The 14,728-nt window shown below is 42.6% G+C and overlaps 1 protein-coding gene across 1 annotated transcript; it reads left to right on the top strand.

Moving 5' to 3' along the window:
• The first annotated feature begins 670 nt into the window (after nucleotides 1–670).
• TNFSF10 (TNF superfamily member 10) lies at nucleotides 671–14,646 on the top strand. The gene is made up of 6 exons (XM_036017705.1): nucleotides 671–848; nucleotides 6,500–6,637; nucleotides 9,335–9,377; nucleotides 12,271–12,375; nucleotides 13,984–14,522; nucleotides 14,579–14,646. Exons 1-5 carry the CDS (start codon nucleotides 717–719, stop codon nucleotides 14,421–14,423), a joined length of 858 nt encoding a protein of 285 aa, XP_035873598.1. The 5' UTR covers nucleotides 671–716; the 3' UTR covers nucleotides 14,424–14,522; nucleotides 14,579–14,646.
• The last annotated feature ends 82 nt before the right edge of the window (nucleotides 14,647–14,728 follow it).

Genomic DNA, 14,728 nt, shown 5'->3' with positions numbered 1-14,728 from the left:
CATAACCAATAAAATATAATTTAAAAAATAATAAATAATAAAATGCAATGTAAGCCCCTCCTTTCCAAAGCAGAAACAAAAACTAAATCTAAAATGAAGGCAAAATTTCAAGAAGGGATTTAGGACTAGCCTTGGAATCTTATCTCCTTATTTTTCTCGCTAACATAAACTCACCCACTAACTCCTGTATATTTGCTTTAGCTGCTTCTTTCCCCACACACAGGTCCTCTGCAAGACCCACAGGAGTGCTGGGGACATGCCCCCAGTACTGGTGCACCACAACAGGATTACCCCCCACTATTTCCAGGAATACCCCTGGCTTCCCTCACCCAGCATGTCATTACAAGCATTCTACTCAACAGGGTCATTTTCCAGAATATCCTGTTCGTAAAGCCAGTTGTGACACAGGAGCTCCAAACTGAGGAGCTGTTCAGTGTTTGTGGTATTTGGAGAAGCAGCGTGAGAATCTAGGGGTGCTGCAGTTGGGCAAATGCACATGTGCAGGAACTGACAAGCCCTGTATGACACAGAAAAGAACAGTTTGATTCCAGCTTCTTTACTTTCAAAGCCTTTGGCAAATATAAAATCATGAACTGTAACAGAAAGGTTTTTTCGGTTTCTCATTACCATGCAGCTGAGCTCCACCCCCCGCCCATTTGTTTTTCTTCCTCAGCAACTGCCTGCCAGACGCTGCAGCAGTCTCACACAGGCAAGCCATGGCTGCATTGCAGACCTCAGGGAACTCCAGTCCAGGACTGAACTGCTTGTTGATCGTGATCTTCATAGTGCTTCTGCAGTCTGTCTCTGTGGCTGTGACTTACATCTACTTCACCAATGAGCTGAAACAGGTCAGTACAATGTACATGGGTGGACAGATGCTGTCAGCCCTCTTGGGTTAACTGCCTCTCCTTTGCCTTGACTTGCTCCTCTTCGAAAACTTTATAGTGTAGAAAATGTTCTTTCCCTCAGCCCGTGGACCCTAACTACTAGTATGTATTAACGTGCATTAATAGTTACTGAGAACCTTGTAAGGCACTGTGTGAAAATGTGCAGTTGTACAACTCGCCCTACCAGTTCCTAACAGACGTAGGCAGCAAAATTCCTGAGGTGTTTTTTTGTCTTCAGTTGTATATGTATTTTGTATTAGCAGTTGCTATCATTCACTGCGTGCTTTCTTGCTAAATGTTTTCTAGATCTTGACTCTAATTCTTGGGGGTCAAAGTAGCTGCCTCAGAGCAGGACACGTCTGCTTTTGCTCACCCACCCACCCCTGGGGCTAGCACGTAGCTCCCTCACAGGAGTGTTGATTAGATATTTGTTGAATAATAACTGACCTTTGTAAATGTGGTGATATCCCTAGTACACAAGGAGCAGGGTAGAGTCAGAGTTCCACCCGAGGGCAGGTTCCAAAACACAAACAATAATGGTATTGTCTTAGGTGTGGCTAATTCCAAAGATCTGCAGGCAAACTAGACTTGGGCTCTGCACAAACAGAAATGCTCTCTTTATGGACTGTTTGCTTATCCTCTGGCTTCAGAGCTGGATTCTTCTTCACACCTTTCTTTGAAATATCTTAAATTAGTATGAAAAGGCTTCACACAGGCAAGTCAGGCTTCCAAAAGTTAGGAGGTAGAATAATACACATTAAATTGAAGTCAGAACCAAGCCTTGGTTTCTCTTTTTTGCCTCCAAGACATGGAGTGGAGACAGATCAGACCTTTGAAATACTTTTTGGTTTTAGGTCTGTGGTGTTTGTGTGTTGACCTTCGTGAGAATATAAAGGGCTAGCATTCTGCCTTTCCTCCCTGGCCGCAGGCCTGCAATGGGCAAAGTCTGTAACATAGTGGCTATCAGGTGAACTCACATTTTATTGTTCATCATAAAATAATTGAAAATAAAACTACTATTCTATGCCTATCAAATGTCCAGGTATGAATCCACGTACACCTGAAGGAGAAAAAAAAAAACAGTGCCATTTTAATTTGTGTATTTGTTAACTATATAAAGCTTTGGAAACTATGAATGCAAAATTGTTGAAAGTAAACCAGCTCAACCTCTTGGCTTCTCATATATATTTTGACTAATCTATCAAGAACTGTAAGCTGGGAGGAACTTTGAACACCCCTCATTTAATAGATGAGGACACTAGACACCCCTAGAGAAAGCACTTATTGAAACTCAGGCAGGGCTTTGGAAGCAGAGCTGGACCCAAGCCTTCGGCCACCTAGGCTCATCCCTCTGCAGCAGGGCGTCCTCAGGGTTATCATATTTGCACCTGGAATGCACACGGTGCCCTGCTATATTATGATAAGGCAACATCAAATCTGCCAGTTGGCTAGAAAATGCAAGACTAAAGGTCTCAGAAAAATATAAATTGCACAGAAACCACAGTGGGTTTATCTGTTAAGGAAGTGCAGTTAGTATACACTGGGGATATAAATTTGGTTATTTCAATGGATTGGAAGTGAATGAGGTAGAATCTTGTTTGATTTCTAGTTAATTATGAAAATGATGGCTGCCACGAGATGACCAGTAAAGTCAGTTTTATCAGAAGGCACATTCAGAACAGCCTGTATATTTGTAAGAAAAAAATGTAACTATCACTGTGTCTTCAGTTCCAAGTTTGTGTAAGAGGCTGGGGTATTGCCGTGTTTATCTGTTGGGAGCCAGCATATCTAGCCTTTGTTAGTTTTACAGCATGAACAGGGTGAACCTGTCTCTCTGTACACACTTGGGTCCCTCAACTTGCTTGCATTGCAAGTTGGTCTAATTTTAAAACTAAATTAACTGGTTCGTGATCAAGCTGACTCATGCAATTTTCTATACAGGATCAAGATTTTTTTAATTCAACTATAAAAATGGAAATTTCAAATAAAGCTTAACATCTCTTTACTTGTACGTTTTTCTTGATTGCATAATGCATATGTATACATACATACAGACATGCAGAAAAGTTCATTGACAGTGCCAGAAAGGGAGGAGAATTGACAGATACTAAGCAAGTATTATGTTCTAGATCGAAGCCTTGCAAAGTATTTCCCTACTTCACCCTTATAACAATCATATAAAGTAAACATAATGACCTCATTTTATAGATAAACAGATAAGGAAGTTTACAGATAAACTTCCCTTAGGGACATGATTTGCCCAAAACTACAAAGTAATTTACAAAAAGTAAAGCCCTCTTTTGAACCCAGGTCTTAAATAAGTGCCCAATAAACAGTAGCCATTGTAATTAGTAGGGAGCAGTCTCATGAAGTCAATACCCTCTCCTTGAGTAAACTTTGCAAAGGAAAATGAATCTGAACCTCCTTGGGTGTCTGTGTAGAGTTTGGAAAAGCATATTCAACGTGTGGCAATTTTCTAAAGTTCATAGTGTAGGTTTTAGCTCGTGAAAATTTGCAGGATTATAAGGAATGGGAGTCAAGGAGGCCTGAATAACATGGGATTGGACCTTCACAGACACAATGGTAGACCAGCAAGCATGAGCAATAAATATGGACTCCACCTTCAAAGTTTCTGTCTCTCTGAAAAAGTTTTAGGACAATGGGACTGCCTATCACTGTGGCATCATGGATAGGGAGGGAAAAGAGAAGGGGACCCTCTCCACCAATCTCCATAAATGATCCTTTATGCTATTTGTGGTTTACAGAAAATGATTGTCAGAGACTAATGCCTGGGCAGCAGAGAGGGTCATCCTGCCACTTCAAAGTCTCTGAGCCAGCTGGCCAAGGAGTCCACCCTTCTGACATCAAGCCCTGCCAAAAACTGAGTGGACCTGGCCTAGCCAATGGCACCAATGGCAGTTGTAGAAATCCACTTCACAGAGCCAGGGGCTCTGGGACAGAAAAGCAGGCACCCAGTGCAAAAACTGTGTCCTTCCTGAAGCGTGCAAAGAAAGTAGCACATACACCCTCCTGGCCCCAACACGTGCAGGAGTGGCTAGTGAGAGAAAAGCCCCAGGCTGGGAGGTACAGCAATAACCATACTTTGAGGTGCAAAGGAAGAGGTGAGAAAGATACAGCACATTAGTAATCATTGCTCATTTTTGAAATAACCCAGAACTCTTCTTCTTCCCCATCTGTCTAGTTAACAGTTTTGGGTGAGGGCTATAGAAGAAATTACCAAAAGTGACAATGCAAGGAACACGTGGGGATGGGGAGTATGGTTGGGGTTTTCTTTCTGAATTTCTGTTATTCAGAAATCAATATTTATGCATAAAAATGTCTAGAAGAACCACCAAAATAGTGATAATTGTGATTACTAGATGGTAGGATTATGGTAAGATGTTTTTCCTTTTTATTTATCTGTATTTTTTACATTTCCTGCAGTGAATGTCATAAAAATATCTATACTACCCATATATGATTTTCATACAGATTTAAGGAACATGACTTTTTGAATAGTCTTAAGAGAAAACAACAATACACAAAATTGCCCCCGCACAGTCAGATCGCAGCCCTGTACACAAGAGAGATCATCTGAAATTTAACTAGGAAGAGGGATTAGGCTATTTTAGCAGGGATTTGCTTGTTTGTTTTGCTTTTAGAAAAGTGTTTTTTAACTATGTCTATTTTCTAGGTTGCCTGTGTATCCTCAATGTTTCTAGGCTTCACTGAATGTGAGGTAGCAATAGTGTCACATCAGCTTGTCAACCTCCCTCCTATCTAAACCAAGGACATACTCAATTTTCAAGGTCCTGAAGATTTCTGAAAAATTCCCAGAGGATATCCAGAGTCACTAAACAGCAATTGACCCCTGCTTCTGGCCCCTGCTCCAAACCCACCCTCTGGAACTCCACTTCCTTTCACAGTAACAGTTTATCCTGACCCTGAGCGGCTCCGGCTCAGCCTTTTCCTGCCCCTGCCCCTAGCCTCCCAGCTTGACAGCTTCCCCCTGCTGTGAAGCAGTTGCTCTCTTTCCTTTCTGTGCCACAACATCCTTCCTACTCTGAGTTACAGAAGCTTGCAAGCCTGTTTGTTTCATTTCCTCAGACCAGTGCCTGGCCAAGCTACACTCCCACTGAATGGGCTGGGACAGAGCCAGTCCTTCTTATGCAACCACCCTGAGCCTGAATTTCCTCCCTGGTCCTCCCCCCACCCCACCCCCACCCGGCTAGGCAAGTTCTCATATTTCTAAAGCCTTTCTTTTAGAAAGGCTTTTCACTTCCTACATCAATTGCAGATGTCCATAGATGCCTAAAATAGAAGGGTCTGGGTGGGCAGGGGCAAAGAAACCCTCTCTAACTCCATTGCAGGTGGCCCCAGCTGTCGCCTCCACTGCATTGACCGGGAGAATGCTGTACTCTGGTCATTAAATAAAGGAAGGAAGAAAACAAACATTTAAAAGTAAATGAATGTCCTATCTGGAGTGTGTGAAAGGAATGAACTCAGGTGCATATTTTTGCACTTGAGTGACCTCGATCAAATGTCCACAGGGTACTTGGCTGAGCACAGAACCACAGGGCTCTGGCTAGGACCTCTTGCAAGCAGTTGTTTTGGTTTGGAATGATATCATCTTTCCATGGGAAGGTCAGTCAAGTAGTTTTGTAGGAGGAAATAACATCTCCTTAATTTCAATGGTTAGAATAGAAACAAAATTCTGATCTTGAGTGACTTCTTGTTTTAATTTGTAAGATTAACCAGTAATCAGGCTGAAGTGCTCCGGTTGGTTAGGGAAGTATGCGCTCGCACGCATGCATGCATGTGTGTGTGTCTGTGTGTGTCTGTGTGCATATAGGGGGCATGTGTGTTTGACATTAAGCAAGGACTTTGTTGACAACAATGATCTGGCCATTATAAATGTTTATTCTCAAGCAGGATGAGGTAGCAAAACTTCAAATGGTGTTTCAGATCTCTGCAGGTAAATAAATCCCTAGTTAGTGTGGATATTTAATGAGGCAGTATTCAGATTTTCAGTGGCAACGTGATCCAGACACTGCCACCCAAGAGAAGTAGAAATCACAACAACTAGTCTACTCGGAGGGCCAAAGTTCAGATCAAGTAACAGAACACTACCCGCTCCCCAGGCTGTTTGGCTAATTTTTCATTTAGAATCCTTACATTTTAACAGACTTCGCTGCCTACTTGGTACTTAGGTGAGTTTCCAGCCTTACAATGGGATCCACACTCTGCTAGAGCTTGAAGCGACCTCAACGATCGCCACAGTGAACCAGCTCAAAACTCAGATGAAGAACAGACACAGAAGACAAGCAGCTTTTTGCTGGGGGACACACCGCTGATTAATGGCAGGGGCCGTCAAGGACCTTGTGACTCAGAGTGCCTGGCCCACGCTTGTGCCATGTCCACCACATCCAACTGCTTACTTTTATTTAAAGGGCAAAGAACAGTGTGCCTACTTTAATTTTAATCTATCAGTGTATCCAAGGTGCCAAGGTGACCCTGAATGTTTCATCAGTGTCTATAGCTTTAACTTCTAAATGGGCAAATACAAAGAGCACTCGTGAGTGAGGTTTGTGTGATGTTCCATCTCGCCCTAGGTGCAGGAGAAGTTGTCCAAAAGTGGCATTGCTTGCTTATTAAAGGAAGATGATGGTTCCTGGGACCCCTATGATGATGACAGCATAAACAACCCCTGCTGGCATATAAGGTGGCAACTACGGCAGTTAGTGAGAAAGGTAGGTGAACTATCAGGTAACTTCACCAGCTGGCACAGAAGGTCGGAGGAGAAGGAATATTTAAGATTATCATGTCTAGACTCCTCATTTTGCTACAGGAGAAACTGAGGTCCAGAGTGTTTAAGGGATTTTCCCCTAAATTCAGAGAACTAGAAAAAGGTGGAACAGCACCAGACAGCGGGCCCTATTCGACCCCTGGTCTAGAGTTCATGCCTCTACTCTAAACAGCCTCCCCATCTAGTCTAACCTTTGTACCTGACATTGTGGAAACGGAGGCACAGGCAGAGCTGTATGTTCAAGGTCACACAACAATGAAGGATGTGTGTGATTTTCTTCTATTCAGAAGACAAAAGAGGCCAAATAATGGTGTTCTATATTTTTCCCAGATGTTGATCTCTGAAAATATATATTTACTTTTATGCATATAGAGACGAAGAAAGAGGAAAGGAAGAGGGAAGGAAGAGATACAGAAAAACTGAAGGTGATGACATCTAATTTACAGTTATTAAATGACAAAGTAGAGTATTGTCTGCTTATGGAAGTTGCTTAAATGAGATCTCTAGCAGAAACATTATGTTAGTTAACAGTTTATTTCACTAAATACGATTACATAATAATTCTTTCAGCAACGTGACATGTGAAATTAAGTTTCTTCTCTAGAGCTCTTCCTTCTTTACAAGATGGTATTTAGTAATACTCACCTTCTGCCTACTCAGAAAAGTCACATGAGAACACAGATATGAAAATACTCTGTAAAGTAGAAAGTCCCATGACTGATTTTTAAAAAATACCAGGACATTTCTGGAACAGGAGGAGGATGTGTTTTAATGACATGATTGCGAGTCCATTGTTCGGTTCTCAGTATGGCTTTCCATAGCACCAGTGTTTCACTGGTGCTTCGGGATCCGACTCACACACCGAAACAGTCCTCACCATACAGCCCAGATGTCAGCTAGGATGCTATTTCTGCAGGCAATGAAGTTAGACCTCTACCTGGGAGTCCTGGAAATACCTGTGCTGTGTGGCCGCCCTGGAAGTGTGGCCCACTGCGCACACGCTGTGCTGAAGCAGCTGTGACTTCATCACCCCAAGTGACAAGGCCCAGGGCTGGGAAGGGCCCTGAGGAACCTAGAAATGGGACTCCACAGACCCTGGGGCTAAGGGGGTGGCAAAGCCACAGCTTTGGGGACTGAGGCGGGAAGGGGGAACTAGATGCTGGAGCTGGGAGTGGGGAGATAAGGGTGGTGGGGATGGATTTACGTATCACTTTCCTGCCATTCTCCCTCTCCCTCCCATTCTCACATCCTGCCATTGACTAGAATAGAGAAGCTGGAAGAGGGCCCAGAGGGGTGGGTAAGAGTTAGGGGCAAAGGACTTCCCCTTTTTTTTCCAGGCACCATTAACTAAACAGGCTATTTCCAGTAAACATCCTATAACCGTTACATATGCTATCTCCTTTAATTTTCACAAAGCTCCGTGAGGAGGAAATCATTATCTTCCTCTTCTTCTTTTTGAAAAATAGATGAAAAAGTTAATGTTTATATCAGTTAAGTAGCTTGAGAAGTTTCCCAAGTTAGTAATTGACAGATGTGAATCTAAGCCATCTGACCATGCTGTAATTCTTATTATATGCTGCCTCCCACACTGTGGGAATTACCCTTCTCTCCTCTCTGCTGCTCCTCCTTTTCCCTTCCTTTCTGTTCTGAAATGAGAGAGAAACAGAGAGAGAGAGAGAGAATATGCTGAGGCCACCTCTCGCTTTCCCTTCTCACACACCAACGCCCATTGGACTGGTAGTCCCCCACTGTCTGGAGTCAGAGTGTGACACAGATGGGGAAGCAGAGAGCTTCTGATTGGAGATGGGAGTGCAGAGGAGGGGGGTTTCGGGTAGTTGCAAAATTCACAGCAGTGATAGGAAGGGAGGGCCCTGATGAACAAAGTCCCCAGGGGGTGACAGAGTGGAATGGAGGGGAATTTAGAAGCTGTGGATGAGCCAAGAGAGGATATGTTTAATTAACAGAAAGTCTCAGTTTTTACTCTTTTTTACTGGGTTTTCCCACCGGTTAGTACAAAGAGGGTAATACTAGATTTTTAGTAAAGGTACGGGAACTTGGTAAAATATCTTTAAGAATGCCTCAGCCACAACCTCAGAAGGGAGAGAATGACAGGTTCGGCCAGGTCACACCTCACCTTGAGCTGTGTATACCTCGGCCTCAGGAGAGAGGAGGTGTGCCTTATGTCATGAGGTTTGGGTCAGTCCAATCATGTAAAGCCCCTGGGCTCTATGACACAAATCATTCATGCACACACATGCGTGCGAGCACACACTCCCCACACAAAGACCTTGAGGTGACATGTCTGCCACAGGAGGGGGTCTGGCAAGGATTAGGCTGACCTAACTCAGCAGATGGCTCCTTACTCCCCTGCTGCTCCAGGTGTGGACTTTCAAAGGCGTCAGAAACAGAGCTTTCCCAGACAGAGGGCCCTTCCTGGTCAGCGTGTGAGGATGGCTGCCTTGGTGCTCACCCCAGCTCACACCCGCCCCACTCACAGTCTGTGCTCCAACAACTTGAATCTTCCTAGGTGCATACCTTACACAGGAATCTGTCAGACATTAGGAAAAGGGGCCATAGACATGCTATGGTCAGTTTAAAACGTTTAGGGAAATTAACAACCTTTATTCAATACTATTTGCAGATGGTTTTGAGAACCTATGAGGAAACCATTTCTACAGCTCCAGGTAGTATTTTTTTTATTGTCGTTATTTTAACTTTCTACTGTCAACTTCCTGGCAGGGTGAATGACCCTCCACCCTTTTTCACTCTGCCCCCATCCACACGTCCTGCCTCTGACCTGCTGCTCGGTGTTTCAAGCTACTTGATTCTATTTCCTTTTTCACACTGGTAGCTGGAAAGCTCAGAACCAAATCTGCGGCCCACTTATGGCCAGAACTTTATTTCAGCTGAATCTTATTTTTCCGACATGGATTTTCCTTTCACCTCAACTTCTTCAATCATTCTTTTTTACCTTCTAGTGTATCATACACAAGCCATCTCAATGCTTTCAAGAACATGGCTGGAAGTAAGATAAATAAGGGCCCCCAAATTATCCATCTTCTCTGTTTCTCACCACCACAGGTCTATGCCTTTCTTTATGCAGCAACCCCTTGCTCCCTCATCTCTTTCCCAACAATCCACCTACACACCCACAGCTCTCATCCTGTGGTCCCCATGCCACAGCCACCTTCCTGTTCGAGACCCACACCTCCAACACTGCTGTTGCCCAGGCTGGCTTCTTCGGGCCTCCATCTGGCTTCTTTCATTTCCAGCTTTTTACAAAACTGGCACCTTCTAATCCTCCTTCCTCATCACCTAATTGTCAGGTCTTCCCTGCCCATCAAAGTTCCTCTATACTTTATTTCTTTACACTTCCTTTGTTCATTTCCTTTCATTTTTATATCTTTTAGTTAAAACTATGAACATTAAAATGACAACAAACTCACAACTATCAACCACTGATTCTAAAAAATCAAAACAAAACAAAAAAAGAATTTGCTTTCAAATCTTGGCTTTCCCATATCCTTGCAGTGACTTCTAACACAAGATATTTATAATTGGATTTTGTCATTGAACACTTAAAAACAAAGTGCTAAGGTCTAGGGGCAGGCAGGACATTATGAATTATTTAACACTGGAGGTTATGAAGTAACCAACCCGGAAAGTTGAGCACCTTGAGAATAATATGTAACTGACTATGCATCCTCATGCCATGTTTGGTCTTCAGCACCATCTATGTGTCCAGCCATCCTGAATAAGTAACAATTAATACAAAATTAGAAGAAACGAGAGGAGATTCTCATTTCCCATTCCTTTTTCCCCTATGGAATTTTATCACCTCCTCTTAGTCCCTTCCTTCCACTACTGGCCAAGGCTAAGGCCTCTTGCTCTCAGCTCCGCAGCCATAGTCTGGTAACTTGCCATTCTCCAGCCCTCTCACCTTCTACCCGTCAAATCTTATTCCTAAACCTAAACCGAAAGCACAAGACATACCTCTTTGCTTCCCTGATCAAAACCTTTCAGAGTCTTCCCACACCCTCTAAAACCCCAATCTCTCAGCCTAGCACTCAAATCCTTTATACTTTGGCTCACCATTCAAACCTGAAACTGAACTCCTCTCCTGCCTCAGTTCCGAGAATGCTTTGTGCATCTTGCCTTGGCCTTTTCTCTGTCCTGGTTGGGGTTGGCCCAGAGGCTGCTCATCCTCACCCTGTGAAGATCATTATCCTTGCACCTCAAGCACTTTCTTGCACTTGTTTATAATTCTTTTGTCCTGTCCCTGGAAGAGTGCCTGTATTAGATGTGATGGGCACTTTGGTTTGCTGGAGTAAGGGAATAAAAAGGTTTTAGCACAAATTGTCCCCTCACCTCAGCTTTCCAATAAATAGGGATGTTTACTTCCTCTCAAAGAGATATCCCCCTTTAATTCCCATAGAAGATTTCACTTTTTAGTTTGTATCTTCCCTAAAAGACTGTTTAAGTCCCTTGAGGGCTTAGTCAGTGTAATAAGTGGTTAATCTTTGCTGCCCCATGTAGGATGGAGTGTGGTGTCTTATTCCTGGCAATATTTGCTTGATAAAAGAGTGTAATTTACTTGAAAAACCAAATGTAAACACATTTGGGAAGTTTGAGCAGATTTTTTGAAAGAGTACTTCGTTGAATCTGTATTTTTTAAGGCTGCTCCAAAGTACTTCAATGGTGGTCAATAAGGTATTTGTTTGTTACGATCTAGTGAACCAGCAATTAATATGCTCATGTACTGATTACTGTGAACAGCATGTCAGTTCACATTCCTTTTGGAAGCTGGGGGGGAATGACTTATGGATACAAGCTTGTAGCACATACGGACAATTGTTATCACTGCTACTCCTTTAGAATTCTAGTAGCTGGCAAAGAGGAAAAAATAGAGGCTATGAAGTTGGTATCATTCTGATTCTATATATAGAAACTCAATATAGAAATTTGCCAATACCTGGTTATGTGTGTACTTTATCAATTTATTTTTTGAGAGGGGGGGAGGGAGTGAGAACGAGAGGGAGAGAAACATTGATGTGAGAAAGAAGCATCAGTTGTTGCCTCTCTTATGCACCCCCCACCCAGGGATGGAACCCCAAACCCAGGCATGTGCCCTGACCAGGAATCGAACTGGCATCCATCTGCTTTGTGGGACGATGCTCCGACCAACTGAGCCACACCAGCCAGGGCTATTTGTGCACTTTAATGACTCAGCAAGATTATTGCAGGTCCACAGATTTTAGTCTGTTTGTTTGGGTACTTTTGGAAGAGGGCCATAATCTTCACTTTGTCATATTCACTGTAATTACTTCTGAGACGCTGATAAATTATAACCCGAAGTACTGCTTATTCTTCTCATCAAAAGTACTTTTCAAATTAAATATAAATGGAAGTAGACTGATCATCATACACAAATGTAGGCTGATTTTTATGAAATCATGTAATCAACGTGAGAAGCCCCAAGTGCTCGCGATGTGTGATTGGCGATAGCTGTAGACATCGATGTGATATTTGAGAGGCAGTCGGACACATGCTGATGATTCTTTGTCATTTCTCTTTCAGAAAGTCAACAGGATGGTCCTTCGCTAATAAGAAGAAGAGAACTTCAGAGAGTAGCGGCTCACATAACAGGGGGCAAACAGAGAAGAACCACACCCCCAGTGCCAAGTAAGAGAAACAACTAACTTATGGTTTAAAGAGAGGCAATGAACTCATTGGTTCCAAAGAATTTATTCTTTTCACTTGTACCTGAAATGGGTATATAGCTGTCTACAAAATGCGCAGCCGTAATCAGGTCTTAGACTGACTCTTGTCAGAAGCAAAATTACAAGACAAATGGCTCCATTACTGCCCTGATATAACTGATCTCCAAAAAATTACAAAGTGGGAAAACTTGGCCTTTGAATTTTCCATGTCTCCATTTTTGCTTTTTCCTTCTTCTTTAAAGTAATTTCTCATTCTCATTGTTATCAAACCTCCCTCTTCAAAGTTCTAAATCAGTCATTAGTCACGGAGCACTCCTTGTGACATTTGTTTGGGTTGCACTGTGAGCAGTTGCCGATACTTGACTCGTTTTTACTTACAGAAACGTCAGTGTCATAGAGTTGAGCCAAACATGTTACACCTGCCATCTAACTGCAGAGCCGGTGTCCGTCGAGTGCTGCAGTGGAGCACATGCGTCTCGCAGTCTGCACACCCCCACTGGGACCCCTGCTCCTCCTTACCTAGACATGTGTTTTGAGCGAATTACTTAACCTAATCAAGCTTCAGTGTCTTAAACGAAATAGAGATCATCTTTAACACAGAAAACAGTAAAGATTAACACATGCAAAATGCCTGGTGTATTTTAAGTACTCACTAAATAGTCACTTTTGATATTGTGAAAGGTTTTGTCCTAAGTTAAAGAAATTTCAGGCATCAGTTAATGGGGTGTTTTGGGAGGGTTGTTGTTTTGAATGTTTCTAGGCATTTGCCTTCCTGATATTCCTGAACTCGTGTTTTATAAATAATTAACAGTTCTGCTTATGTGTGAGATCATTATTGTGATGTTACTGTTCACTACTTATCAACAAATACGATAGTTATTTTAAACTCTTGAAAAACTAAATTTTGTTTCTGTCATGGAGATGAGCCCAGAGTTTAAAGGAATATCATATTTTGTAGGGCCCTTTTTTATCCAGTTGCTAGGACTTAAAGATCCAAGGATCTCAAGATCTTTAAATGATATCTTTGCCGAACCTTGTGCTCTGTCTTATTGTGGACTAGAGATGCCTTCCGCTTGGACGCTGCCTTTGGCTCCTGAGAAAGACCAAGGAGGGAATCCATAGAGATCCAAAGAAATAGCAAGAAGTTCTGAGCTTTAAGCTTAAGGAAGTAGATATGTTTCTTTTGGTTTCTTTATATCCTCTCCATTTGAGCTCACAGCACAGGAAGGGAGGCAGGGGTCCAGGACGGAAGTTCTGCCCAGGAGTACCTGAGTGAACGGTATCTGCACTACCACTCAGAGATAAGTGCGGTAGATGTGGTGTAAGTAGAGAACAAGGTACAGAAAAATAAGGTATTCTCCCAACAGGTCACAATAATACAGAGGCCTTCAGATTTCTATATGACCAGAATTTTAAATCCTTGTAAGATTAAAGGAGCAAGAAGTTGTATATTTGACTGAAATCCTTTGCAATACCAACCAAAAAATAGTCTAGCAACAGTCCTTACACATGCCTTGCTTTGCTACAAACTGCCTTTTGTTAACTTTTTTACTCTCTAACCTTCATCCAGACTCCAAGAATGAAAATGTTTTCGGCCATAAAATAACCTCCTGGGAAGCATCAAGAAAAGGACATTCATTTTTGAATAATATGCACATGAGGAATGGAGAGCTAATTATCGATCAAACAGGGTTTTATTATATTTATTCCCAAACATACTTCCGCTTTCAGGAACCTGAGGATGTTTCAACAGTAGGGCACAGAAGGAAAAACAAACAGATGGTGCAGTATATTTACAAATTCACAACGTACAATGACCCTATACTGCTGATGAAAAGTGCTAGGAATAGTTGTTGGTCTAAAGATTCAGAATATGGACTCTATTCCATCTATCAAGGTGGAATATTTGAACTTAAGGAAAACGACAAAATTTTTGTATCTGTCACTAATCAAGAATTGATGGACATGGACCAAGAAGCCAGCTTTTTCGGGGCCTTTTTAATTGGCTAGATGATCTGCAAAGAAAAAGAACAACAGTGCTCTCAAGGTAACCTTTCACTTCAGGGTGATATTCCACTACAGCTGACAAAGCAGGGCAGCCTGAGCAGGGCAGCCTGAGCAGGCCAGCCTGAGCAGCGCAGCCTCGGTAAGGCAGCCTCGGCAAGGCAGCCACAACGAAAAGCTCTTCAACACATGTGTTTTTAATATCTCTGAAAAGTGATCATCTTATTACGCCCCCCCCCCCCCAAAATGAAAGTGCTAAAAGACCTTCCAGGGTTCTACCTGATACCAATTTGCTAACAGAAATCCAGGAG

The sequence above is a fragment of the Phyllostomus discolor genome, chromosome 2 (genome assembly GCF_004126475.2).
Source record: "Phyllostomus discolor isolate MPI-MPIP mPhyDis1 chromosome 2, mPhyDis1.pri.v3, whole genome shotgun sequence".
In the NCBI taxonomy this organism is placed as follows: Eukaryota; Metazoa; Chordata; class Mammalia; order Chiroptera; family Phyllostomidae; genus Phyllostomus; species Phyllostomus discolor.
Note: the sequence above shows the minus strand (reverse complement) of the source record. Positions and strands in the feature narration are given on the sequence as shown.